Consider the following 26,268-nt stretch of genomic DNA (forward strand, 5'->3'; position numbering starts at 1 on the left):
AAATAATGCCCCATCCGTATGGACGTGTTACTTGAGTCTAGTAAATTGGACAGTTTACACCTTGAAATTTATGTAGAAAATGCTAAAAAAGAGCGTGTGATTCGAGCTTCTGACCAGTTATACATTGCTAAATTGCTTAGGTGCCAAAATGCGCCAAAAATACTCGCTTTTTGGGATGACCCCCTTGGTAAACCAACTTTAACTACTAAGCAACTGGCAAAATTGAGTTCATGGGTCAGACTTTCCCAAATAGCAGATAATCCCACATTAATTTGCGGTAAAATATCATACGAGCGAATACAACAAGGTTATGTCGGAAACTGCTCATTCCTGAGCTCCCTGACTTCTATGGCAAATTATGATGCTAAGTATAATAAGGATATAATTTCAAAAATTTTTATACCAACTCACATTCATTCTGTTGTTGATGTCACTGGTACTAGTGCTGTTTTGGGTGAATTTTCTAGGCAAAAAATTCAGAAGACAGAGTTCTCTTGTCGAGTATACATCAATGGTACTGCCAGAAATATTAATGTGGATGATTGGGTCCCTATTAGATCTGATGGTAGATTGTTATGTGCCCATTCTACTGACAAAAATGAATTGTGGATTACAATACTTGAAAAGGTTTTCATCAAGTTACTTGGCAATACTTATAATATCATTGGTACAAATCCTTGCATTGATCTATACAGATTTACAAATTTTATACCTGAGATAATAAAAATTGGCCGTACGACAAACGATTGTGTCTGGGGAGATTTGTATAGTAGCTTCAAAAAAGGATTATGTATGTCGTGTCTTGGAACATTAGACTTCGACAATTCGGAAATAAACGATCAACATGAGCTAATAAATGAAGTTAATGGCGTGTCTTCCATCTCTGGTTTGTAAAATGTTGAATTAGGTATAGTGTCAAATCACGCATATGCAGTTATTGATTTAAAGGAGATTAATGGGTACAAATTGTTGTTTTTGAAGAATCCATGGGGTAAAATATCCTGGAGACAAAAATTTTCTGATTATGATAGCAGTGAAGTCTCTTTAAATGTCTTTAAAGAACTAGGCCATGTACCGAAAACAGCAGACAACGGTACATTTTGGATTCAGTGGTGCGATGTGATTAAATGGTTTTCCTACTTATACATATCGCACGACCCGATGCAATTTAATTATGAGCGTACAGTACATTTGCGGTGGAATTCATTTCCACACTTTAGTGAATCTCTGCTGGATGATTTCTATCACATGGATTTTAATCCTAAGCTCAAAATTTCATTTTTAGACGACATAGACAATGTATGGGTCTTATTTATACAACACAAAAAGTCAAGCAAGGACGAACTGAAGTATATTGCAACGCATCTGTTCCTTAGGGATAAAAAAATACTTTCTAGTAACCCTGACATACAAGGGACTTATTACAATGCAGAATGTGCGTTGAATAAGTTTGAAAATCTCCCTTCTACATTCTATTTGTTAAATACTTTATTGGATAGGCCTGCTGTTTATCCTTTTAACATCACCATCAAAATTTTTGCTAACCAAGACTTTGTAATTGAGCCAATGGCTCCTCCAGTGGAACACACAACGAACTACTTATCAATAGTTTCGGAATGGGACGATTGTTGCGGTGGTGTAAATGATATAGATAATTATTTTCTCAATCCTCACATCAAATTTACACTATACCAGCACTCAAAAGTCTTGATAATTCTGGAATCGGAGGAGGTAGTCCAAAGTATTATGTAGGCATTGCACATAAATTTGAAGGTATTTAAGGGCATAGATCAATTAGATTACTTGCTGAAGCAAGGTAAAGTAATCACAAGTGGTATATGCCGTTTACATATGTGCTGCATTGAGGATGAATTTCCAGTTGGTACTTTTACCATAATCCCCTCAACTTACAGTGGTAGCGGCGGTACTTTTAGGATTGTGGCCTATGTAACTCCGTTGTATTACTCGGAGTTTAATGATTGTGTCTTGGGTGAATTAGAGTTGATTTCTAGGGGTAACAACTGTCTGATGTAACATATGTATAGTTAATTTTTAGTATTGTTATTATAGATCACAATATTTATTTATTAATGGGGTTTTCTGGTATGAATTTGCATTAATACTGTCGGTTTTTCGAGTACTTCGTATATATATATATATAATGATACATGTTTTGTTTGGTTGGGTATAGTTATAATTATATGCTTATTTTTGCACAATTATATTGTAATTATATAATCATTTTAAAATAGTTATAACTGATGGATATGTAAATATTTCTAAATATTATTTGGATAACTAATAAATTATTTACACAAAAAATATGTAAATGTATAGTATATACATAACCATTAGTCTACCATGATCCATCATACAAGTATATATATACGCATTGTGTATTTGTTTATATTAATTAAGGCCATCAATAGTAATGGATAAACTCAGAAATATCACTGTGAGATTTACTCTCTTCAAAACACTATTGTTAGAAGTATACATATATTACTGCCAACGTTTAATTATATATGTCGTCAGAACTTAAAGTCCATACACATAAACTGTAATTTATGTCAAACACGGGGGTAAACCATGTAAGATAGTCATTTTGTCAGATACTAAATTGCGTAGTGTAACCAACTATAATCAACAATTGTGAAACAAAAAGATTACTAGTGTCATTTATTAGCACTCGTATATAAATTATTTGCAAACATTTACATATTAGAATTGTTGTTGATGATTCTATATACTTCTATTTTGTCAATTCGATGAATAACTATAATCAGAGTTTAATTCGCAGTGACCTTGTCTCCAGTGCGTGTTAATTATATTATATTGATAGGAATCTGTGTTAAAAGATCGCTACAAAACTAGTTCATGCAGAGTTTGGCTACATAGTTATGTTAGTGGGGGACGACTACATGACTAATTTAACGTAGGGTCAATGTAACATGATTTTGAACTAATTGAATCGATTGGAATTGTTTTTATTCACGAAGTTCACTGAGAGTTCCAATGAACATTAATCTAGCAATTAATGGCAATGTATAATTTAGTAATATATTGGTAATGTATTTTACTTGAATTATTTTACATTTATCTTAATAAATTTTTGCAGATGTTGTTGGATTTTATTTTTTTTAATATTGAAGTATGACTTGTTGAATTCGTTATCTGTATTGCTGGAAAAATGAATAAATCCTTACAAAATTTTAAACAGATGTTTAAAGGCATCGATTGGAGTAGTATATTTATGTTGATTATGTTGTTGTTCCACGTCATTCTTTCAAATAATTACGACAACTGGACTTCTTTTTCCAAAGTGATTTTGAGTGGAGACGCCTATGCTAACTACTGTCCCACTGAAAAAAGAAATGGTCCGCCTTTTCCAACTGGTAGGTGTGGAAAACAACGCCTATATGTATCAAAACTTCTACCAATTATTAGGTCTACGAACTTTATTTTTTCCCCTATTGCTGGACTTTCATTGGACAAATTTGGCCCTTTGATTACAGTATCATTTGGTATTATGTTTGCTATACTTTGCTGGGTAACTTTTGGATTTCTGATAAAAACTAATTGGTGTGTAGTGATGGGTTGCATTTTTTTGGGGATGTCAATAGATCCCTCAAATTTTCCACCGTTGATGATTAAGCACAGGTTTCCAAATTCAAAAAATATAGTTTTTGCTCTAATTGGGGCATCAGCATCACTGGGCTCAACTGTACCCATTATAATGAATAAAGTACTTGAAAATACAAGTATAACCTTTAAAGGTTTATCATTTATTTATGCATTTGCATTTTTAGGTATAAATTGGGCGTTTGTATCAATTATTTTTTTTAAGCTAATGAAGGATAATGATGGTATATGTTTGGATCAAGACTGCAATACAGACATAGATTTAAGTAACGCTTCCATTTGCGACTGCCTGAAGTCCTTGAAATTTGCATGTATCTCGATATTTTTTTTCGTTGTTAATTTGACATTGACATATCATCAGTATTTTATTAATGCAACTTACAAAAGCGATTCGTACACGATTCAAATATTGGAAATTTCATTTGTATCATCATTCATTCCGTGCATTATACTTGGGGTGCTTGTGGAAAAGTTTGGAATAGCGATTGTATTATTGTTGCTTAACTTCTTTGGGCTATTGGTACCAATTTTATCGCTATATCCTAACAATGTCACTGGGATCATAATGTCATTGTGCATCATGCTGATGTATTCCATGTTCACAACTCCAATCTTCTGTTATGTTCAACAGGCTTTTCCCAAACATGTTTTTGGAGTTATTAGTGGCATTATATATACAATAGGAGGTTGTGCAGCAATGGCATGTCTTCCACTATTTGAGTTGTGTGAATCGGATTCCACACGATATACCATTAATATTGTAATGATTATAATCCGGGCAGTGTCTTTTGTCCCACTGTGGTATATATACAAGGCAGGATCTCTCAAACAACTCAGCGATGTGTAACAAATTGTGGAAAATAATTATTTGTTATATTATGAATTATAACATTTTAACCATCAGATATACGGTGATAGTATTTTAATTTGTTTAGTTGTGCTTTCGAGTATTCTTTGTGGATTTATTTAGGCAATGATTACCAAATTTGTTTCTATTTAGGCTTTTCAGCTGAATAAACTAGTTGATGGCGCCTAGAATAGTTGAAGGGAGCTTATGAATATATATATAGTTTGATATAAAAGCCATATTTAGTGTAATTGCCAAATCGGCTAAGTACAATATGTCATGCTAATTTGATTAAATAATGAAGTTTGAGTGTCATTTACAAAATAAATAAATAAATAAAAGTTAAAATGATCGTGGAGTGTTTTGGTAATGTTTTAGCGTAACATGGTTAATGATAATAGATAATTGTTACTTATTTAATAGTATATTGATCTTTTTAAACTTCGCATTGCATTATCACAGTCATAAACCAAATTTGATCATCTGGTACATTCAGTGCCAGCTAAAAATGATAAAACATAAAAAATTAACTCATTAATTCAGTTAATATAGTTGTTATATCATTCGAATTCTTTGTATTATGTGCAAATTTTTATAATTTAATGTGGAATTAACATTTATACAAATTCAAATTGAATATGTTACATTTGTAGCATCCAATGTATGTTTGTATTTAAACATGATATAACCATATGTTTCGAAATAGAATTTGACAGTATACCCCAAAAGCAATTCACAATTAATAACTAAAATGTGAGTCCCTATCGCAATTTTGTCTAGTGTAAAAGTGTTTAGACAATGAAAATAATGAAATTACAAGTGAAAAAATGCTATATTGTCATAAATACATGTGTATATTATTTTAAGAATATGTATGTCTTACATTATTCTATCTACATATTCTTATATATTATAACAAAACAGTGGGAAAATATATATTAATAGATATAGATATATTTTCATGGACAACTCACATTTAAATATGTTTTATTTCATACAAACCATTTGATTTATTTTATAGCAGCCATTTCACTAGAGGTCAAGCTATGTCAGAAATTAAGGTGGCGTAAATACCTATGCAAAGCATCAAGCCATTTATGAAAGCTAAAATAACTTCATTATTCTCGAATCAAAGTCTTATATGCCGTTTTGGCCTGGGAAGGGTCTGTATTTTAGCCGCAACCATTGGTGGCTTCCATTCAATTGGGAAGGACTCCTCAGTGGCGTCTTTATCTTGGATCCACACTTTGATAGTCTTGTCACACTCTGTAGTGATCAATCTTGTTTCACTATAATCAAATTTACAGCCAAAAATTGCACTTTCACTTTCCAAAGATCCCTTTTGCACTTGTGATTGGATTGTCTGAAACTTGTATCCGCTTGTCCAATCCCAAAAGTGCAATTGCCCATTGTCAGTCCCACAAACCAGAACCGACGAATATCCATTGTCCTTAATAGCACAAGTATTGACTATAGCATTGTGACCCGTTACGTTTCTATCAAATATACCATTAGGCAGACGCCAAACCTTATTGTTATCAGCACTACAACTTACAAAGCTGTATTCACGCGGGTGTATAGCCAAAGCGCGAATGCTCTTTTTGTGATGTGTGAGAGTTGTTTTGCACCTACCCGCCGCCAAATCCCATAAGCGTACGGTTTTATCCTGTGACCCTGAGATAATTTGTGGCTCGACTGAATGGGCGGCCAAACTGTGCACAGTGCTTGTATGGCCACCAAGTACATGAACGGCCCGTTTAGTCCTCATATCCCATACCCGAACAACTGCATCTCTACCACCAGATACAAGTATATCCAAAGCAGGATGTATCGCCACAGCGTATACCCCACTCAAATGCCCATGGTAGTCGCGAACGACCTTGTTTTGCTCCAGATCCCAGCACTTAACTCGGTTGTCTTCTCCGCAAGAGAAAAGGTAGGGATGGCGTTTGGAAATTTTAAGATCTCGCACCGCATTTATGTGTCCAGTCAAAGATAATTTGAGCTGGCAAGTAGCGAGGTCCCATATTTTAATTAGGCGGTCGTTGGATCCTGTTGCAAACCATAGATTTGATGGGTCAACATCTACGCAATTTACCCAGCCCTGGTGTCCGATTATCACCCTATGTAACTTCCATGGAGGATGCCAAACTGGTTTTCTCCCCTTAACATCCACTTTTAGTCTCAGATTTGCTAGATCACCACCAAGTGCCATAGATTGGCTGTCAGAAGCAGAGGAACTGGTATTAGGAATATGGATTTGAGCTTTGCCTATGGTATCATCCCATAGGCATGAGTCAGGGTCAAAATCGCCAGAATATTCCAGGCAGGTTTTAGTAACCCTATCCATCAATGGCGTGTTAGGGGAAACCGAAGGTATATTATTTGAGTTTTCATCCTTAGATATACAGTTTTCTAAGGCATAAGGGGTTTTCCCGCCAGTGCTTGTAGTATTGGTTATTGACAGTAGTTTTTTAGTTCCACTTTCATTAGTGATAGCTGCGGAGGCTTTTGCGATAGAGCTGGCTAGTATAGATGAAGATTTTGAGTCTTTGTTTAGGGGGAATGGATATTCTTTTCTAATTTTTGAGCGTAAATGTGCGATAGTTGCTTCGCTCGAGAGATCGTATGGCTTTGAACCATAGTTTCCAGCGAATAAATTGAGCGTCTTGTATAGGTCGCTCCTTAGTAACGCATTTAAGTCGCCGATTTGATATGGAGGGTTATCAGGTTCCTCCATATTTACCATAATTGCAAAATAAGTAGGAGGCGGTTATCGCTTATATTATAGTCAGTGGTATGGGGGAGGAATTTGTGTACATAACATGACAGGATAAGTTATTTTGAAAGCTTTATCACGCCCTCTGAGATTTGTAACTATAATTTAATATAATTTATGGTAATTTCAAAAAGTATAGCTTTGAGCTCTAAAATGGTGCATGTGTAGCGATTTAATAACTACGCGTTACACAAAGACCCAGAAGCCGTCTAAAGAGGCCCAGAGATTGTATGAATAATTGATATTACCAGTTGATTATTTATTGAAATCAGTCACATTCAATGCGTCACGCACCATGGAGGAATCCGACTATTTCCAATCTAAGAGCACCTTGACAGATTTTGGCAGTGTAGAGATTGAGGCGGAAGAGGCCCGTAGGTCCGCCATAAGATCATTTTATGCCTCAAATCTGCATGAATCAACGTCTTGTAAAGATATGTTAGACATTGCATCGAAAGTGATATTAAACGACTCAGATGTCAATGCCCTGGAAGCCGTGAAAGTCTTATACGAAGTGTTGAAAGGCGACAAATGTCTGAATACCGCTGCTTTGGATGTATTTTTTGATACTATCCCCAAGGCTCTCTACCAAAATCTTCTTTCGTACGACTTTTGCCCGCCAAGGCCATTTAAATCAGGCAACTGTCATGCTATCAACTCGGTGAAGTTTGCCCTAGAAATGCCCTGCATTTTGATGCTTGCGTCCAATGCCTGTCCCCAGGCATTGGTTAAATTTTATGAACCTCTGCTTGTCATTCTATTTCGTTTCATGGAATCGAAGGTTAGCCAAAAGTGCGAGCAGCAGGAGCTGGTGATTTCTGCACAAATACGCAGTCTCAGCTTCGTTTGCTATACATTCAAGAATGGGATCATGTTTTCCTCGCCCATCTCTGTGGAATGCTTCTCTCAGCGTACAATAAACCTCATAAAAAGCTTTTTGGTCTTATTGCCATCTCACGCATGCGATCAACGCAGATCCATTTTGGAAATACTGCGTACCTTTGTCACATCACAGTGCGGCTTATGGAAGGAATTGGCCCCCCTGCTGGACGAGCAACTGCTGGCGGGCCATGGGAAGGCCCAGCAGGACTTTTGTCGCCCCCTAGCCCTACAGGTTATGTTGGAGATTCTACTTGCCCTCAAGGGCAGATATGCCACAATTAACATGGATGAAATTGTGAAATCACTTACACAGGCACTGTACGACAGAGCCCTCCTGCCAAATGCACATTTAGCGGCGGCAAAGTCTTTAGCACTACTTATGGAGCACCTATCGCACTCCCATCAAGAAATGGTACTCTGCTCCTTCACACTTTTGCTAGAAAATACGGCAAACAAATTTGTAACAAAGCCTCCCGGATCTAAGCCCTCCGCCGCCTTGGCGCCTGCCACCCCTACCCCCACCGTGCTATGGCTCTGTAGACTGGCCGCTGCCAATTTATCGCAGGGATTTGACCACCTGTCGGCGGAAGTTCAAGAGCGCGGCTTGCAGGCACTGGCATTACTTTCTTCGTCCACGCGGGACCCTGAAATTGTGGACAGTTTCTGTACAATAGTTACTTCAAACTCGGCGACGGCTTGCTGTTTTTGGTGGACTCTGCACCAGTCATCGTTGGATTTGCAGAGTATTCTCAGGATGTTGGAAGAACAGCAACAAAAGCGCGGGGAAAGCTCTGAAGCATCTCCCCAGCACGATCTGTTGGAGAGGCTGGGACGTATGGCGCCCGCACTGGAAGCAGTAGCCCCCGACGCCTTGGAGGTCCTAGACGAGCGCATTGCCAGTCAGTACCTGCAGACGAATTCGTTCCGGCTGGACGAGTGCGAGCTGAGGCCAGAAGTCTGGCTCGACAGGCTGAGGCGCGTAGGCCCGTCTCGGGAAGGCCTCTTGGAGGGGCTGTTGAGCCTGGAGGCCTGCCAGCCGGAGTGGCCGCTGGTACTGGCGGCTGCCCTTCCCAAGTCCCCCCCGCAGGCCCTTTCCGCGCAGCATTTGGGCGTGTTTAAGCGCCTGCTAAAGCAGTTGCCCAGGGCCACGCTCTCTTGCAGCATAGACCAGTGCAAGTGGCTGAGACGCGTTGCCCTGGAGTGCCTTGAGCGCCCCGCCGGGGCTCCCGGCCACAGGGAGGCGCGCATGGCCTACCAGAGCGAAGAGTGCGAGGCGCTATTTATAGGGGGTATATTTTCCGAGTATTTAACCGGTAATAGCCCGGATAAGCCCCAGATTGGTGTTATTCCTAGCGCGGAGCAGCTCCAGGACGTGCTTTCTGCTAGCGCCAGGAGTTCTGAGGTATTTTACCAGGACATAATTTACGGATCTTCTTCCGAGCCAGTTCCTTCTGACGACGAGATTTACCTGAGATTTGCGACGTTGGTGATGAGCAAGTACTGTAATAAGGCGCAGAGGGAGATGGCCGCAAGTGCATTTGAATCTGGCAGGAAGAAGGGTAAGAACATGTTCACCCTGTTAAGCTGTTCCTCTTGTGGTCCTCCGGAGGTCCTTGAGCCCCTAATAAGTGCGGTACGCAATCTTGCCTTCATCGCCATAGCTTCTGATCCCTCCTCCGAGTCTTCAATCGCCTACTACCCCGCAGTTTTATATTTGGCCGCCGACAAGCCCGCCGCCACTGAAGCCGCAGGGGCTTCCGGCGGCATTTCTAGCCTGGGGGACCTGGTAAACTATGTGGAGGCGAGCGGCAGCAGTCGGGTCTTTGTTAATGCTATCAGGGGCGCGATTTGTGCGCTTGATCTTCGACCCACGCACATTGTCGGCACCATAAGGGCGGTTCAGTTTATATGTGCGATTGCATCTTCTGGCAAGTGTCCCTGGGCAGAGATATTGGAGGCGTTGGTCTCCGCCAGCTTTGGCGTCGGCCGTGGCGGCGCCGTGTACGCCCTCACCCACGCCCTCTGCAGTAGGCAGAAGGAGGGCCTGCTTGACCCAGAGCTTCTCCCCATCGAAGCGATTTTGGAGGCAGTATTTGCGGTGGTCAAGAGCGACAACGTCTACACGAGGGTGCTGGAGGCGAAGATTGCCCTCCGCGCGCTGCAAGTGCTGTCTAGTATGCTCAGGGGGTCGCAGCAGCGGCTTTTGGGGGAGTTTTTATACAAGTGTTTTTACTCGCCAACTCCGTTTGTCCGTTGTCTGGCGCTTAGATTTTATACGCCGGAGAGGTACGGGCCTGGCTTTGACGCGTTCAGGAGGGCCTTCGACCGGGACTACCCCGCGTCGAGCCCATCCAAGGGCCAGGACTGGCGCGGAAGGCCCAGTTTTACGGCGATTTCGCCGGGAGACAGAGCCGGCGTGATCAGCTTTTTCGAGAGCAATCTCGTTCCCCTGGGCCACTCGGTCCACGCACATTCCTTCGCGGAGGCCCTGTCGCAGCTACAAGTGGAGCTTAGGTACCTAGCCAAGGCAAAAATAAGCGTTCAAAAAATAAGCGTTCAAAAATCAAGCGTTCAAAGGTGCGGCGCCTTGCAGTCCCACGCCCGCATTTGTGGCCTGCTGAAGCTGCTTTGCGTGACCTTCGACGCAGCTAGGGCGGCGGAGGGGGAAGGCTTTGCCGGCCTGATCCAGAGGCTGCCCGCCTCTACGGCCAAGCTGCTCTACACGTATACGCTAGCCCTCGAAGCTCCTTCCGATCGAGTTGTTGACTTTGGTACCTTTGAGAGCTGCATTTTGCCCGTATGTCAGACGATTGCCAAGTTGGGTGCCACAGCACTCAGCCATCTGGACACCGAAATGAAGACTCTCGACGCGTTAGTGGCAAATGTCTGCCTATTTGCCACCAGTCCCGGGCTTTTGACGCCGGAGTTTATGCAGGGGATAATTTCTTCCTCCACCGTCCTGCTGAAAAATGTAAGTCCAGTGCTTGTGCCAATTTGTGCCAATAATGACGTCCTTAATATGTGTTACAGCGTTGCGATATCATCTATTTGTATATCATCTAGGAGCAGAATCAATACTACGTTTCAAGCTCATTGGCACGGCTCTCTGAAGCGTTTGACGAATCTGAGGATGTTCCAAAGGACCTGCAGGAAACGTTTCGCGCTTTCATTGCAGATATAGTCTTCGAGTTGAGATCTTTCGACGGATTTTCCTTTGCGGCCGCGTTGCAGAGCTCGCCGCCCCAAGTCTCGTGCTCTCTGGCCAGACTAGTTGGCTGCGTTGACCTAAACGCAGTCTCCTCCTGCCTGGGCCGGGCAGAGCTGCTCGGGCGGGCCATCCAGCTGTTCCGGGCCAGGGGCACCCGCATCTCCAACCTGAGCGGGTTTTTGAGGCTGGCTATATACCGCCAGGCCGAGGCGCTGGGCGGCGGGGCGGCCGAGTCCCAGTCAATGCCTGTCCAGTCAATGCCCGATTGCCTGCCGCAGGCGCTGGCCGCAGCCGTTTTAAACTACCAGCTCCACGAGCCGGCGTCAGAGGCCGCCCTGGCCCTGGACGAGGCGGAAATCAGGGCCCTCCTCGACCTCCTCATGGACGTGCCTAGAGAGGCGGACGCGAGCTACGCGCTGTCTGTCTTTTCTGCCCTGGCCCACTGTATGGGCCACGCGATCCGGGCCGGCCACCTGACCGAGGCTCAGGCCTTGGACGCAATTGCCTTCTGCATCAGGGCCGCCTGCGGCAGCAGCCCTCACTCCGGCGTGGCCGCCGGAGCCTTGGACCCCCCGGTGGGCCAGTACCTGAGGGAGAACGTGGACCGGCTGCCCGAACTGATGCGCCGGCTCTCGACAGGCGGCCCGCCTTGCGCCTGCCCCGGGCAGCTCAAGGCGATGGGCCTGGTGACTGAGCACCTCGGGCAGCCGGTTCACTGCTTTCCGGAGCTGCTAGACATCCTTTCACAGCATTTCAAGTGTCCCTCCCACGGCGAATCGCTGCTGGTCGAGGCGTTCGCGTTGCTGCGGGAGCAGTCGCACGGTGATATCGTGAGGTACGCGCGTTCCGCAGCCGGAGAAAACCTGCTCGGGATGGCGCGGGATACGTTGGTAAATGACAAGCGGCTGGCCGCCAGGGCGCAGGCCCTGGCGCTGCTTTCCAAGGCCTACGCCGGCGCGCCGGCCGATCTGGCCGGGGGCATGTCCGGGGCGGAGATCCTGGCGGCCGGGCTCACGCATTCGGATGCCGAGTACAGGCACATCAGGATGGAGGCGCTGGAGGGGCTGGTCAGCGCAATGGGCCCGCATGGCCGCGAAGCGCAGGACCTGCTGCTGGCCCGACTGGCGGCGGAGGCGGAAGGCGGGTGCCAATCCCTGCAGGCGCTGGCGAATATTGCACTTCTGCTGAACGCCTCGTGCGTGGCTGGGGAGAATTTAAGCCTGGGCCGCGAGGCTGCCGCCGGGCTGCGTGCTGCCGCCGAAAAACTGGCGCAGCAGCCCGGCGACCGGGGCAAGCCCATCGACCCGTTTAGGACGGCCGCCGTGAATTTGTTCTGCTTTATGGGCGCTTCAGCAGACCTTACGGCGGACCTTATGAACGAGGTTTCAGAAGCGGCCCTGAGGCTGGCGCTCACGTGGCCTGCTGCTGCCAGCCCTGAGCACCCATTACTGCACAGGCTTTTATCGCAAGGGTATTTTAAAATTAATGCAGGGCCCTATTCGGAGCGATTTCGCCGGAGCTTTTGGAAAGATACGCCAGGGTGGAATTCGTGCCGGGGTGTTCCCCGCAGGAGGTGTCTGAGAATTTGTTTATTTTGACCGCGGTGGTGGCAGAGTGTCCGGACGCGTCGGTGGGGCAAAAATACTTTGACTTGCTGATGCGCCACTTTTCCGTCGCACATCCCACAGCCGTGCCCCCCCTCGCCTTCTACACGTACCACAGCTTGTCGGCGCTTCCGGAGGAGGCGTTTGGAAGCATTTTTACGGCAAAAAACATAGAGAGGCTGGGTTGCGACATTCTGTCTTCCCTGCCACGCTGCGGCTCGGGGGCTGGCGGCCCGCTGCCCGGGATGTCTTTAGCAGCGGCGCTGGTGCTTTCTCATGCGCTAATCGCATTCGAAGCCAACATTTTCCCCCACCAGCGCGTGGTGGAGCTCTTGGCGGGAAGCTCTACCGCGCACATGGAGAAGCTTCGGTCGGGGTACTTGGTTCTGGACGGCGTGGAGTATCGATTACCCCCTGCAGGGAATGTAAACTGCCTGTCCCATGCGCGCGATAAAGCTCCCTCCTGGGGCAAGCACGCGCCGTGCCTTGTCGCCGCGGAAGGCGACACGGACGGGGCGGAGGATAACGCTTTTGTGGGCTGGATCTTCATGGACTATCTGTACGCGGCCCTGTCTGCCGTCCCTGGCGTGGATCGGGCGGTCTTCGGGGTGTTCGCGGCCATGTCAAGCGATCTGAACCCCTGCCACTCCCACGCGCTCGTCTTGGCCACGCACTGGGCGAGGGAGACGCGGGCAGAGGGAGGAAGGCCAATGACACGGACAGAAAAGCTATCACAGGGCGAAAACCCAATATTCGTCCGTACAAATAGCGTGAGAAGCGGAGAGCTTTATAGGAGTCTGTGCTGGGGGAGGTGGCTGGGCAGTTGCGCCCTCATCTACAGGGACGGGGGGCTGGGCCCAAAAGTAGTCGACGTGTACCGCCTTCTCCACGAGCCCGCCGAAATGCGACAAATCTACCACCAAGTGTCCCTCTCCATGCTAAGGGACATGCGGGCCCAGGCCTTGGTGGACCCGGGCGACCAGTCGACCTACCACTCGGCCATAAGCGGGGCCCTTTCCCCGGACCACGCCATTCGCAGCGGTAAGACGCAAGTGACTTAGAGTGTATATCTATTTTGGACGAGATAGCTCCCGCGGAGATTGGGGAGCGGATGCAGTTTTTGTTTACGCTAAAGTTGCCTTCTAGTCCGCGCCTATTCGCGTCCTACCCCGCCCTTTACACGGGGCTCCTGGAGGCGGTCACAGGACCGGAGGCGGTCGCTGACGAATCATCTCCCGCCGGTGCGTCTGTTGCGGAGAGGCTGCGCGGGGCCGGCGTGTGCGGGCCGATGCTGTCGTTCCTCGGCCCGGGGGCATTAGAAGGCGTCGGGGGAGAAGGCGTTGGTAAGGGGTTTAGGGGGGTTGGAGGGGAGAGGGCCTGGCGGGCCTGGAGGGAGCAGGTGCGGTTTGCGTGCCCCGCCGTGGCCCGCAGCGATTGGCTGGAGCTGTGCCGGCGTCTTCCAATGCGCCCGGGGCTCGCCGCCAGTTTTGTCAGATTTATCTGCCAGCCCGGTGGGGCCGCGTGCCGGGGCTCCAATCCGCTGCTGACCTTCATTGAGGGCGGGCTGGTGTGCAGGCCCACGCCAGCCCTGCCCCTGGAGCTGCTAAAGCACATGGCGTTTAAGCACGGCAGCTGGCACCAGGCCGCGGCCGCCCTCTCCAGGCAGATCTCCGGGGGCCTGCCGCACAGGTGCCGAGCCATCGAGGTGGGGTTTCATTAACTTAGCTGCTATCGGAAGTTTATTTCGCACTGGGCGAGCGTGACTACGCCTACGGGGCGCTGCGGGCGCTCTGCAGGGGCGCGGGCGGGGCCGCCCTGGCCCTGGAGCAGCACGGCCGGTGGCTGGGCGCCGCGCGGGCGTGCCACGGGGCGATGAAGAGGCTGGGCTCAGGGCTTCCCCTGGACAGCAGGGCCAGGCTGGGGCACGAAGTCGCCCTGTGCCACCGCGGCTGGGGCGAGGCGGCCAAGTCGCTCGGCCGGTGGGACCTTTTGCCGGCACCGCGCCCCAGCCGCTCCGGCGAGTCGGCGCCCTTGGGCGCAGACCATTTAGAGCGGGCGCTGCGACTGCTAGAGGCGGAGGCCACAGATCTTAGCGCGGCGAGTAAACACATTCAGCAAGGCATTCAGCAAGTCGCCACCGCGTGCGGGCTTCTCTCGGGCCGCGCCGCGGGCGCTGCGCGCAGGCAGCTTTGGGTGGAGCATGAACTCTTGGATTCGGCGAGGAGGTTTGTCGCGGCCGCATCGCACGCGTCCCATCTTCCCGCCCCCGCCCTAATACTGGGGGGCAACTCGAGCTTCTGCGACCCCCCGGGGGTCTGGCACAGGGAAATGCGCAGGTAAGGCGCGCCTCAGTTAGTTACCTTCGCCTGTCGAAGCTTCTAAAGTCGCTGGGGGACAAGGCCTACCAGTCGGCTGTCGCGCTGCAGATACAGCGCGTGCTTATGGAGGCCGGAAGGGCCTTTAGGAAGTTCCACGGGCTCAACGCGATCGCGTCCCAATGCCTGTCAAAGGCCCTGGCCGAGTTCGGTCCTCCGTTTGGTCCTACGGTTGGCCCTCCAGTTGCACCCCCCCGCGCCGCGCAGGCCGTGGCGCCCCTCCTTTTTGACATGGCCCGCGAGGCCATCGCGGAGGGAACAGCTGACGCGCGGCGGGAGGCGGAGACGCCCGCCGCTGGTCGCGGAGTGCTGGACACCCTCCTGAAGAACGCCCCGGTTGAGGCGCTCCGAGGGGGCGCGGGCTGGCTGGCCAGCGGGGCCGGGGCGGGCGCGGAAAGCACGGTGGCACTCTTGCTCAGCTCCCTGAAGATAGACCCGCTCAACAGTAAAACCTGGTTCTCCTGGGCCCGCCTGAGCGAGGGCGACTCCCTAGGACCCTCCCTAGGACCCTCCCTAGGACCCTCCGTCATGGCATACCTCGTCGGCGCCACGCTGGAGCCGGAAAAGGCGCCCGTCTATCTGGGCCGGGTGCTGTGGCTCCTAGCCGCCTCGGGCGGAGACAAGGAAGTCTGCGAGGCCTTCGCCCGCTACAGCCAGGCTGTGGACCCCCGCTGCTGGGAGCCCTGGCACCCGGCCCTCGTGTCCTCGCTGCAGCGCCCAGAGCGCGGACAAGTGGCGGCCCTGCTCCGCAGGATCCTGCACTTTAGCCCCTCGCCCCTGTGCTTCCACCTCAGGCTGGCCGGCGACTCGGACGAAAACCCCATCGCCAGGGCCTGTGGCGCCCGCACGGCCGCCTATGACTGGTTCGCCAGGGAGGTGGCTAGTATTGGGAAGCCCAGCTGCATTGATGAACTGCGCTGCATTGTAGATACGCTACTGGAAGAGACGCTGGAAGTCCCGGTTGACGCCTCCCTGCCGCCCTCCGTACGCGAATTAATTTATGAGTTCGTCCCGTCGCAAATCAAATCCCTTGGGGCCGAGGGAGTGGAACTGCCCGGGGGCTCGGAGCACGCGATAGTTGCGCTCCTCGGCTTTAGAAGGTGCCTTCGCTCCATGGCCGAGGGGGGGCTGGATCAGCCCTTTGCCTGGGTGCACGAACTGTCCCCCGGGTTTGCCTCCGCCGAATGGGCTCGCCTGGCCCTGGAGATGCCGGCGCGGGGCGGCGGCTGCTCCATCGCTGGCGTGAGCAACCGCATACGGAAGGTAAGGCGCAGCCACCACGTGCTGAAGGAGGTGCGGCTGGTCGGCAGCGACGGCTGCCTCTACCCCTTTTTGGTGCATCCGCTGGAGGCGGGTGCCCAAAGGAGGCTCGCCAGGTACAAGGGCCTGCAGCAGCTGGTGAACTCCCTCTTTGCTAGGCATAGGGCCACGAGGGCCAGGTCAGTTGAGTTTCCGGTCTTCCCGCTGCTTCCGTTGAACCCCTTCACCGCCTTGGTTGAGCACGACGCGCCTTCCCACTCCCTGCAGCAGCTCGTTGAGGGGCGTTTGGATTTGGACGCCGATAACAGGCGCCAAGGCCAGACTTGGGGCGAGTGTTTCACGTTTCCGGTGGATTTCAGGGCGGACGCGGCCTTAGTGATGGCGCTGCACAAGCTTTTGTCGGAGAGGGATCGGCTGCCAGTAGAGCTGCCAGTAGAAGGGGCTGCTCCATTTGAATTGATTTCGAAAATTGTGCCGAAGCATGTGCTGCGCCGGTCTCTGGCCCTGATTCATGGCAGCGACGCGGCGTCATTTCACAGCGCAGTCAGAGACTTTTCCACTTCTTACGCCGCGTTGTGCCTCTTCAACTTCGTATTGGCGCTACCGTATACCAAGCCCTTGCAGCTGCAGCTGGGTCCCGATTGCAGGGCCCATCAACTTGACTTTTTCCCGAGTTATCGCGGGGACCTTGCGCACCCTGCGGGCGCTGATGCTGTGGAGCTGCTCTTTAGAGACTCTGTGCCGTTCCGTTACACACCTAACATTGACGCGCTGATAGGGCCCTATGGGAAGCTCGGCCTAGTGCCTGCCGTCATGTACGGCGTTTCCTGCTGTCTAAAAAAATATGAATTCCACTTTAAAAATATACTCTCCCTAGCCATGCGCGATGACATCCTACAGCTATATGAAAACAGAGATAGTTCTCCTGCCTCCTGGGACAGGGAGGCGTTGGAATGCGCACAAAAAAATACGAAAAAGGTGCTGGACTATATATTTGCCTTTGCCGCCGCGGAGCCCGCGGCTCCGCGCTGGGGGAGAAGGGTAGAGGGGGAAAACGGAAGGCTAGTGGGGGAAAATGTAGAGGGCCCGCCCATAGACCATCGCATCCACTCGCTCGTGCAGTTCAGCTCCAAACCAGACACGCTTGCAAGCCTAAAAACCACCTGGCAGGCTTGGATCTGAGGTATTGGATGCAACTCGCATAGTTGTACACATTTATGTTAATGTATGTGAAAATGATCTCTTAATTGTAAAAGAAGCTTATTACAAGTTCCAGTAGGACTGTCTTATAGTAGTGAATATAACTAATTGGGTGTTTTGAGAGAATTAGGGTGTGGGTATAGTTAGACTGAATTTTGCGTTTTCGTGCGGGTTAAAGATCGACTAGACGATTTCGCACGTCTTGATGTCTTTGGGAGACTTGGCAACGATACTACGAGTCGTGGATTGGAGATCCAACTCTTCGCAACTCCCTATATCAGAACACTCATCTTCCGCAGCCTCCACTTGGTCTATGTCATCCACATTCCCGCTGATCATTGTCAGCAACACCGAGACTATAGTCACTTGTATTTGTGTGGCACAGCCTACGAGACAACCGTACAACGTAACCCTCATAAGCTCCTGGAATTCCTCCGGATTGGTAGAGTGTAAAATCTTAAAGTTGCGGGTGACGTAGTGGGCCAGTGCTAGTCCAAACCACATGAAAATGTTGACAAATCCTACACTTTTAGATACTAGAAAGCCCAGCTTGCTGCGGCGCTTGAGCGTACATATGTTTAAGATTGCTATTATTACAGCCAATGTGCCGCAAAATATGTCACCTAGGGTCATGGACAAGAGAGGTAGGCCTACGTTGGAATATACCTTTCCAGCCACGCCATATAGGCAAAGACCTAACAGTAATACTATAACATTCATACAACGTCCAACTGACACTAGTAATTTGTTGCAGAACGCCATCTCTCTATTTAAAAGTTCTAACTAGGGCAACGTACACGCCATGTAGATTAGTACTAGGATTGCGGGGAGGTACAATGGTATCGTGTTTTGCGGGGACTAATGTTAACCGCCCGCACAGATGGATTCAAGGCGGGAAATGGCGCTGAATCGCCATCCATTCCTTATCCTTACCCTTATCCTTATCCTTATCTAAAGTGTTGGAATGTAAAGAAATTCAAAGCTTGGTCGGGCATTAGCAGTGTCTGGGGGTGTGTGATGATCTGCAGCATCCATGGTAAAGGAATCTGGGCAAAAAAATTTCATAAATCCGAATTACCCGCTCACGAAGGTAAGATATCCCGCACATCTGGTGTATTCTTCTATATGTTTGAAAGTTTTGCTCTTGGAGTGGCGGTCAATGCTTCCTCCAATTATGTTGATGTATTGGGTGGATTATCCCTATTTACACTTAAGGCTGAAATCTGCCTAGCTCTAGTTGAATTGTTGAATTAGGAAAGGGCATTCTCTATTGTATGGCAGTTGAAACAATCTGTGGCAGCGGTGCTAGGATTCATCTTGGGGGTTATCCCCCTTAGGAGTTATTTAGGCTTTCTTCTCTACATTTTGGCACAATTTGCCGTGGTAGAGCTCTATGTAATTGTCTACAAAGTACCGGATTATGTACTGGATCTGAGGGAAATCATTTTCGAGGCTTCAATTGCCTCGTGCGGCTGCTTTGTGGTACGTATATACTCTAAGATAGCTATGGTGGGTCGTAACATACAGTGTTGTTCATTTCTGACACCCACTTCTGCTGTACAAAACTACACTACGACTATAATCGCTAATATCGTGTTAATTCACGTGTATTTCTAGTTTCTGTAGAATGAATCATTGTTGCAAGTATAGTCAACTCAACCTGTAGATCTTACACATATAAACTATATTGGTGATTTCGCTTCAGAGACTTGTCCATGGCTTCATTTGTATACACTCTTGGCAATCGTCAAGTCGGGGTACTTCATATACCCATAGTACTTTAGGTGTGAATCGTCCTGAATCAGCAACGCAACCTTTTCAATTGCGATTTCCACCTGCTGCTGATTGCCAAAAATAACCAGAACCCTTTCTTGCACTGGGGGATCCTCGTATGTCTGCTTAATGACCCGCATGTTGCAGCCGGAAGTCTCCATGATCTTTTTAAAGTCCCTATTTCGATCCATGGTAAACCTCAAACTTTCAGGCACCAACACCTCAATCTCCAATCTAATTTTGTCGCTAGGAAAATATTCATCGTCCAACAGTAGACGCGCAGTTTCCTCCTGCATGGCTTTGTAGAGCGGTCTAAGAGACCTCAAAATGTTAGTCAATTTGCCCTGAAATAGTAACACTCCCTTATTGTTGCTCCCAGGGAAATGAATTCGTTTAGTAGTTACTGATACTGTGATGTCGTGCTCGTGTTGCAACGCCTGTATTCGGTGTCCATTTGCTCCAAAAAAACTGCCAACCACTCCATGCCCAGCTAGTAGCTTGAATAAACTTTTCTTTCCATTACAAGAAACAAATTTTTCTGCCTCTAAAAATGCTGAAAAGGCTGGAGGAGAAATAGATTTTGGCTTTTTCCGCAGAATATCTGATTCAAATTTTTCCAATTTATTCAAAATAGCAACTTCACCGGGCGTATATTTTTTATCAAGTCTGGTTAAAATATCGCAATTTTCGGGGGTTTCGGCCAGCTTTCCTACATTCTTATTAATGATGGGTGTCTCCTGATTTGTGCAGTTTATTATGCCAACCAAGTCTGATATGTCAGAAAGTTCAAAATCGCCGTCCAAATTCAAAGAATCCGTTGCAACATTTTGAGCCGTGATGTCAATTTTTTGGAAAACATTCATATATTCCAAAGTGTTCACCTGGTTTGTTTGCTCGTTGGATGAAATTGAATTGTTTCTAGTCGACACATCAAGATCCAAAGATGCTTCAAAGGAGAGTGCTAGAGCATCTGTTGGATTTTTGTAATTGCCATTAGTATGTGTATGTTTGTATGTATGCTTTTGTATGTTTAGTGCTGATACATCGCCCCAACGGTAATGCCCATCCATAATATTTGTGACGCATCTTGAAATTGACTCAGACACATGCCACTAAAATGGGTAGCTGAATCTAAAAATGATGCGCTTACTCGAACAATAATAGTAACTAATAAGCCACTTTAAAAACGGTACCGGCTGGGATCGAACCAACGACCTTGTGGTTAACAGCCACACGCTCTAACCTGCTGAGCTACGGAACCCTCACGCGGACACGTCTTAATCAACCATGCAACCAACACCAATCATATAAACCTCATTAGCTTACTCCGATTTATTAATGAAATATTGTCAGAAGATTAATAATGGTATTCATACTAATTTTTAAGGTAAATGTTGAATTTATAATAAATAAAATTTAACTAATGTACAATTAAATGGTCTTTGATGTGTAAATAATCTCATGTATGGTCTTATTCTTTATCACTATCGCATTTAGATAAATTTGGTTGGTTTATCTCAAAAACACGCATGATTTTCTAAATAAATACAAACCTACTTCGAGAAGGTATGGGTTTTTGAACTCCAATGAATTCTCAATACTGCAATTAATTGATATGCCTCTATTTTTGAAATCCCAAAGTTTATCAATCACATTTTTGAGTTCAATGGGCATCTTGCCTTCATCATTCTTCTTGTCAACCATATCACAGCTTTATGTTGTGCTATCGCTATAAAAATGTCGTGCATACTCATTACTGCAATACAGTTAATATATTTAAGCCACGATTTTTACTTGTGTAAAAATACTACTACTCATGTACTCTAGAAACAATTACATCATCTGACAAATTATTAAAGGAGTTTATTATCTAACAACCTTAAACCTAGGTCTGTTGACTCTTTGCTTGCTTTTTACCCTATCATCAGTTTCTGTGATCCTCGCATGTTCTTCGGATGATAAACCCAATGTCTTTTCATTCCTCCTCTTTTTTTCATTATCATTCTTATCCGCCATTTCCTAAATGAATTGGCCACTCACTTTTTTCAATCTCTCATCATTCGCCTTTGCTAACTCACTAATATACTCACTCCTTGCTTCGTTTATTTGACATTTTACCCTTTCGTTCAAGGTAATTGAGTAAGATAGCTCGATAAGGTTAGTCATCAATGTAATTAATTTGCTGAGTGAATTAGCTACTTACGTATATTGATCCTTTGGTGGCAGTTTGAAGCTCATTTTTATACCCTTGTATGTATCACTTGGGACTGCATTTTCTTCACAATTGGCTGTGTCATCTGCTGCAATGATGTCACTGGAGTGGATGTATCGGACATATGGTGCAAGTTCTTGCAAATTCGCCTTCATAGTCGCTGTGAAATAGTTGTCAAATGCACTGATTGAGTTGGTGAAGGTGAATAAACCTTGAGTTACATCACCTGTATCGTGTCTAACAGCAGCACGTCTCACTTCAGGGTGATCATTCAAAAATTCATTTAAAATCAAATTGTTTACAATTGTAAATGCGAACAGGTCCTACATAAATATGTATATTACCATTTTGCTGTAGACAATTGTTAGATTGAATATGTCATATTCGGGGAAGATAAGTTTTCTAGCGTTGTGAATCCAGAAGCATTGCCTCATCTTGAGCTATGTAAGTAGTGTTTTACTAAACATTTGTATAAAACATCATGTAAATACTGTTGATATTAAAATCTTATAAATTTATACCTTCAGTTCTGCCAGTAGGAAAACGAAATGTTTGATTCCTGGAGAAGATAATTCCAAATGATGGTAACCGAGAGATTTGATACAAACCTTTTCATTCTTTGTCATTGGAATGCAAATCATAAATAATGGCGTTAATGCGTCAAACCTAAATTAGATTTAAATTACCATTCATTTGCAATTTGATAATTTGCTTTGTAACCTTTGTATGCCCATATGCTAAGGAGGATTAAGGCAAGTGAGTATAAGGATATCCTTTTGAAAAATTCTGGTGGTAATTGAGGTTTTGAGTTTAATCGATAAATTTCTTTCATGCGATTAGTATGTTCTAAGGTCTTTTTATGACGTTCATACGCTAGGTCATTATGCTAACTTACTCTTTTTGTCGTATGAAAAATCAAATTCATCAGGATCCAATCCATCTGGATTTAATTCTTCAATACATTGATAATTATAAGGAAGGAATAGCAATATTGATAAGGTGGTGATTGAAAGTACATCCAGATTCATTAACTGGGGATAGTCATTCTCAGCCTTAACTCCCATCACTTGTAATTAAGCAATTAACTAATTGAATCAACATTTATTCTAATTTATTAGATAAAGTATGTAGGATTAAATGGATTAAAGTGTCCAAGTCTTATGTAATTTGTATTAATTATAGGTTGTCTATATTTTAACTATTTTAGATGTATATTCAGTAATTGATACGGATTATGCAAATTTTTAATAATTCTATAGTTATTAAATTAGTTATTCTTTCAGGTATAACGTTTGTCTGTCTAAAAATAGTTAATTTGTTTTGCTAAATCGGGACATGTTTGCCAGTGTCTGATTGTGCCTAAAACACTTGTAAACATGTAAAATTAGTTCTATTTGACTAATCATTTGTCATTTTCAAGATTATATTATTGTAAAATATATAATAATTTAAATGTCAATAGTTCTATTCCACATAAAATTAAATTCTTGTCTCATTGATTTGTCAATATACTCACACCGATAAAGTATTGCGATTATATATTTATCTCATTAAGAGGTCTTATTTGAATGATTTTATTTGTTTAAATCCGGTAAGTTGTTGATTGTTGTAAATCAATAAGATATCTTAATAAATAGAATTCATAATTGTGTAAATGTTAATTGATGTTTTTTAAATAATACTTTATGTTACACGTTCGAGTTTAAATTTGCATGTATGTTGAAAATAGTGAGTTAAAACATTACAAACATATAAACATACATTATACATTTATAGATGTGTTTCAAACGATGATAGTACATCCCACTCATAACTATCATTGGAAGTATACATTATATCATTACTACTATGAACTTGTTTCAATATATATAATTCAGGCTGAAATTGTGGTATTTAGATACTTTGGTTGTTTTGTTTGTCAAAACAACATACATTGTTACACCAATAATTCTTCATGATACAATCTCCAACAAATGATATAATTCCAATCTATGAAATTCAAATTTTCATTGTGTAATGTTTATTGTATATATATCAATCTTAATAGATTAAAAGCTTACTGACTAATTAAAATGCTCTTTAAATCGTACAACTATTTACAATTTGTTTGCTATAATAAATATCATGTTATCTGATTAGTGAATTAATTTTATATAAATGTAAATGCTACACTAATCATCGTATGCTGCGGTATATCTAAAATAGTTATACATGTTTGTTTGTATTACTCGAATATATAAGCATTTTTGATCAAATTTCAAATAATCAATCACATATATATCCATAACATCATAATTCAAGATTATAACTATGTATCAAACTAATCTGCAATTGGATGAGTGTATATTGGTTTATAAATACAATTACCACTACAAAAATAATCATTAAGCATAAACAAGCTACAATATTTATACATAAAATCAACTTTAAATGGCCAATTATACATAGCTGATTCCAAAATTAGGCAAATAATAATACAGGTTTGTCAAAAATTTTGGCAACAAAAACAACATATGATACAATAATAAAACTATTGAACTGAAAGTCCAATAATTGATAGAATAATTTCTATAAAATTAAGTGATTAAGATTCATTATTATTCACATTTTGGTAGTGCCAGGTATTGTTGTCCAGCGGACACACCTGCCTCGTTTTCAACCACCTGGAAATGCAATGGTGATGGAAGGCATGATTACAAACCCCCCAAGCAATTGTACATTTGTTTCTGTCACTTTCGCATGCAGGTTCGTTCGTTTGACACTCGATGCACATGTCCATGATATGATTCCGACAAATAGCACAGTTGTCTACAGCAATATCCCAAGCCCAAAATGCCACAGCAGACCATTTCTTGATCTTAAAGTGGATATTATCACCAGTAGTGGTACTTTCCACTTCTGATTTCATGTCACCGTAGCCAGCTCACGCACACCATTTATAGCACCCATGCCTATTGTCATTCATGGGGTGCCAGTATATAGTCTTTAGCATAGTTGCTAGACAATTAATGAAAATTATAAATGGCATCGCACAATTTTCTTTAAAACAAGTATTTCAACCCGTAAATACACTATGAATATGTTGTTGATGATGAACTAAGCCAATCTGACATGCAACCAGTAAAACCCGCAACAACAACATTAGGTATGGATATGAACGTATCGCAATTGATAGGCCCTAGGGAGGCCTGGGTTAGAGCTTGTACAAAGTCTTACTTTGAAGCCAGATCTAAATCGGGAAATTACAAAAATTTGATCAGAGTGATTCACCCTCATCCGGATTCCATAAGAATCCAATCCAAAGTTAGGGATCTAGCAGTCAATCACAACGGAACAAAATTATACGTTGTAACTAGGGAGATGGTAACTGTATTATCCATAACAAACAATAACCAATATAATCCTTCTAACATCAACTATGCCAATGACAATGTGGCACTGATTACTAAATGCACGATACCTATAAAGGCTTCGAAGATTTTGGTACATCCTGAGGATCCGGATGTTTTTATATTACTATGTCAGGATAACAATAGCGATGCACCATTGATTCGTGCTTATGAGTCTAAGGTCAATACTAGAGTTCTTGCGGAATGGAATGTTAAAGACGCAGACACCTGGTACACTGGAGCTTGGAGCCCAAATAACAATTTTTTGATCTTTATTGACAGGCAAAATCGGTTGTATATGATGAACCTGTCATATCACATTGAGAATAGTCCACTACCAGTTTATGTCAAATCACTCAACTCTGAAGTTTACGGCATTACATTCTCCCGCAAGGGGGATTGCATATTTTTATATGGTTCTGAAGGATATATTGAGTGTTTTCCCTCATACAGCTCAAAATGCACATCACAAATTCTCCCAAAACACTTACTCTTGGAGCCCTTAACAATTACAAGGGCTCACTCGCATATTGTTACGTGTTGTGCAACCAATAAGTCCAACAACTTAATCGCAACAGGGGGATCTGATCATACAATACATATTTTTGAAATAAATTACACTGCAACAAACACTATCTCTGGCGATTTGGTGTGCATTGGCACCTTTCCGGAATTGGAAGGCCAGATTAGCAATATGTCATTTTCCAGGTGTGGATTATTGTTGGCTTGGGGTACAAAGGATTCCACTCAATTTGATGATTCTGATGAAAGGGATGATGAAACGGCCAACGACTTTACCCTTACTATTGCAGGAGTGAACCCTTGCCAGATTTATTACAAACATCCAACTAGTAGTCCCGTGACCCATTGTGTATTCTTACCCAATTCTTATACAGTGATATTTGCATTGGACTATGATTATATGAAGAAAGGACTGCCCAAGGGCCCTAAATGTCCCATTGGCTTACTTCATCTAGAGTAACGTGATTTATTTGCAAAAATGCAATGGAACTGTCACACATTAAACTATTTTGTACATTAATTTTTACAATAGTAATGTTTGGTATTTATTTCATTTAATCAAAAAATTCTTCTAA

The 26,268-nt window shown here is 44.8% G+C and overlaps 11 protein-coding genes across 11 annotated transcripts; 5 read left to right on the plus strand and 6 right to left on the minus strand.

Moving 5' to 3' along the window:
• Positions 1-18: 18 nt before the first annotated feature.
• On the plus strand, positions 19-2,034 carry BmR1_04g06080 (Calpain family cysteine protease; the record flags this gene model as incomplete). The annotated part of the gene is made up of 3 exons (XM_021482472.1): positions 19-886; positions 908-1,731; positions 1,753-2,034. 3 exons carry the CDS (start codon positions 19-21, stop codon positions 2,032-2,034), a joined length of 1,974 nt encoding a protein of 657 aa, XP_021337703.1.
• Positions 3,191-4,489, plus strand: BmR1_04g06085 (hypothetical protein; the record flags this gene model as incomplete). The annotated part of the gene is made up of 1 exon (XM_012794369.2): positions 3,191-4,489. The coding sequence occupies one exon, from the start codon at positions 3,191-3,193 to the stop codon at positions 4,487-4,489; it is 1,299 nt and encodes a 432-aa protein (XP_012649823.2).
• BmR1_04g06090 (pleiotropic regulator 1) lies at positions 5,619-7,238 on the minus strand (the record flags this gene model as incomplete). The annotated part of the gene is made up of 1 exon (XM_012794370.1): positions 5,619-7,238. The coding sequence occupies one exon, from the start codon at positions 7,236-7,238 to the stop codon at positions 5,619-5,621; it is 1,620 nt and encodes a 539-aa protein (XP_012649824.1).
• On the plus strand, positions 7,564-17,779 carry BmR1_04g06095 (transformation/transcription domain-associated protein; the record flags this gene model as incomplete). Its single annotated transcript, XM_021482473.1, has 6 exons — positions 7,564-11,121; positions 11,214-12,829; positions 12,850-14,003; positions 14,024-14,667; positions 14,688-15,298; positions 15,319-17,779. 6 exons carry the CDS (start codon positions 7,564-7,566, stop codon positions 17,777-17,779), a joined length of 10,044 nt encoding a protein of 3,347 aa, XP_021337181.1.
• Positions 17,780-17,980: 201 nt separating this feature from the next.
• On the minus strand, positions 17,981-18,559 carry BmR1_04g06100 (hypothetical protein; the record flags this gene model as incomplete). The annotated part of the gene is made up of 1 exon (XM_012794372.2): positions 17,981-18,559. The coding sequence occupies one exon, from the start codon at positions 18,557-18,559 to the stop codon at positions 17,981-17,983; it is 579 nt and encodes a 192-aa protein (XP_012649826.2).
• On the plus strand, positions 18,831-19,340 carry BmR1_04g06105 (conserved protein, unknown function; the record flags this gene model as incomplete). The annotated part of the gene is made up of 3 exons (XM_021482474.1): positions 18,831-18,887; positions 19,052-19,279; positions 19,302-19,340. 3 exons carry the CDS (start codon positions 18,831-18,833, stop codon positions 19,338-19,340), a joined length of 324 nt encoding a protein of 107 aa, XP_021337704.1.
• BmR1_04g06110 (telomere elongation protein) lies at positions 19,519-20,640 on the minus strand (the record flags this gene model as incomplete). The annotated part of the gene is made up of 1 exon (XM_012794374.1): positions 19,519-20,640. One exon carries the CDS (start codon positions 20,638-20,640, stop codon positions 19,519-19,521), a length of 1,122 nt encoding a protein of 373 aa, XP_012649828.1.
• On the minus strand, positions 21,042-21,274 carry BmR1_04g06115 (HCNGP-like protein; the record flags this gene model as incomplete). The annotated part of the gene is made up of 2 exons (XM_021482475.1): positions 21,042-21,107; positions 21,128-21,274. The coding sequence occupies 2 exons, from the start codon at positions 21,272-21,274 to the stop codon at positions 21,042-21,044; spliced, it is 213 nt and encodes a 70-aa protein (XP_021337705.1).
• A 162-nt stretch (positions 21,275-21,436) lies between these two features.
• Positions 21,437-22,810, minus strand: BmR1_04g06120 (conserved protein, unknown function; the record flags this gene model as incomplete). The annotated part of the gene is made up of 7 exons (XM_012794376.2): positions 21,437-21,589; positions 21,611-21,752; positions 21,774-22,105; positions 22,127-22,222; positions 22,304-22,448; positions 22,469-22,655; positions 22,678-22,810. The coding sequence occupies 7 exons, from the start codon at positions 22,808-22,810 to the stop codon at positions 21,437-21,439; spliced, it is 1,188 nt and encodes a 395-aa protein (XP_012649830.2).
• A 1,556-nt stretch (positions 22,811-24,366) lies between these two features.
• BmR1_04g06125 (RING-box protein 1) lies at positions 24,367-24,690 on the minus strand (the record flags this gene model as incomplete). Its single annotated transcript, XM_012794377.2, has 1 exon — positions 24,367-24,690. One exon carries the CDS (start codon positions 24,688-24,690, stop codon positions 24,367-24,369), a length of 324 nt encoding a protein of 107 aa, XP_012649831.2.
• On the plus strand, positions 24,894-26,153 carry BmR1_04g06130 (hypothetical protein; the record flags this gene model as incomplete). The annotated part of the gene is made up of 1 exon (XM_012794378.2): positions 24,894-26,153. One exon carries the CDS (start codon positions 24,894-24,896, stop codon positions 26,151-26,153), a length of 1,260 nt encoding a protein of 419 aa, XP_012649832.2.
• Between the last annotated feature and the right edge of the window lie 115 nt (positions 26,154-26,268).

Source organism: Babesia microti, chromosome IV (assembly GCF_000691945.2).
Source record: "Babesia microti strain RI chromosome IV, complete genome".
Lineage (NCBI taxonomy): Eukaryota > Apicomplexa > Aconoidasida > Piroplasmida > Babesiidae > Babesia > Babesia microti.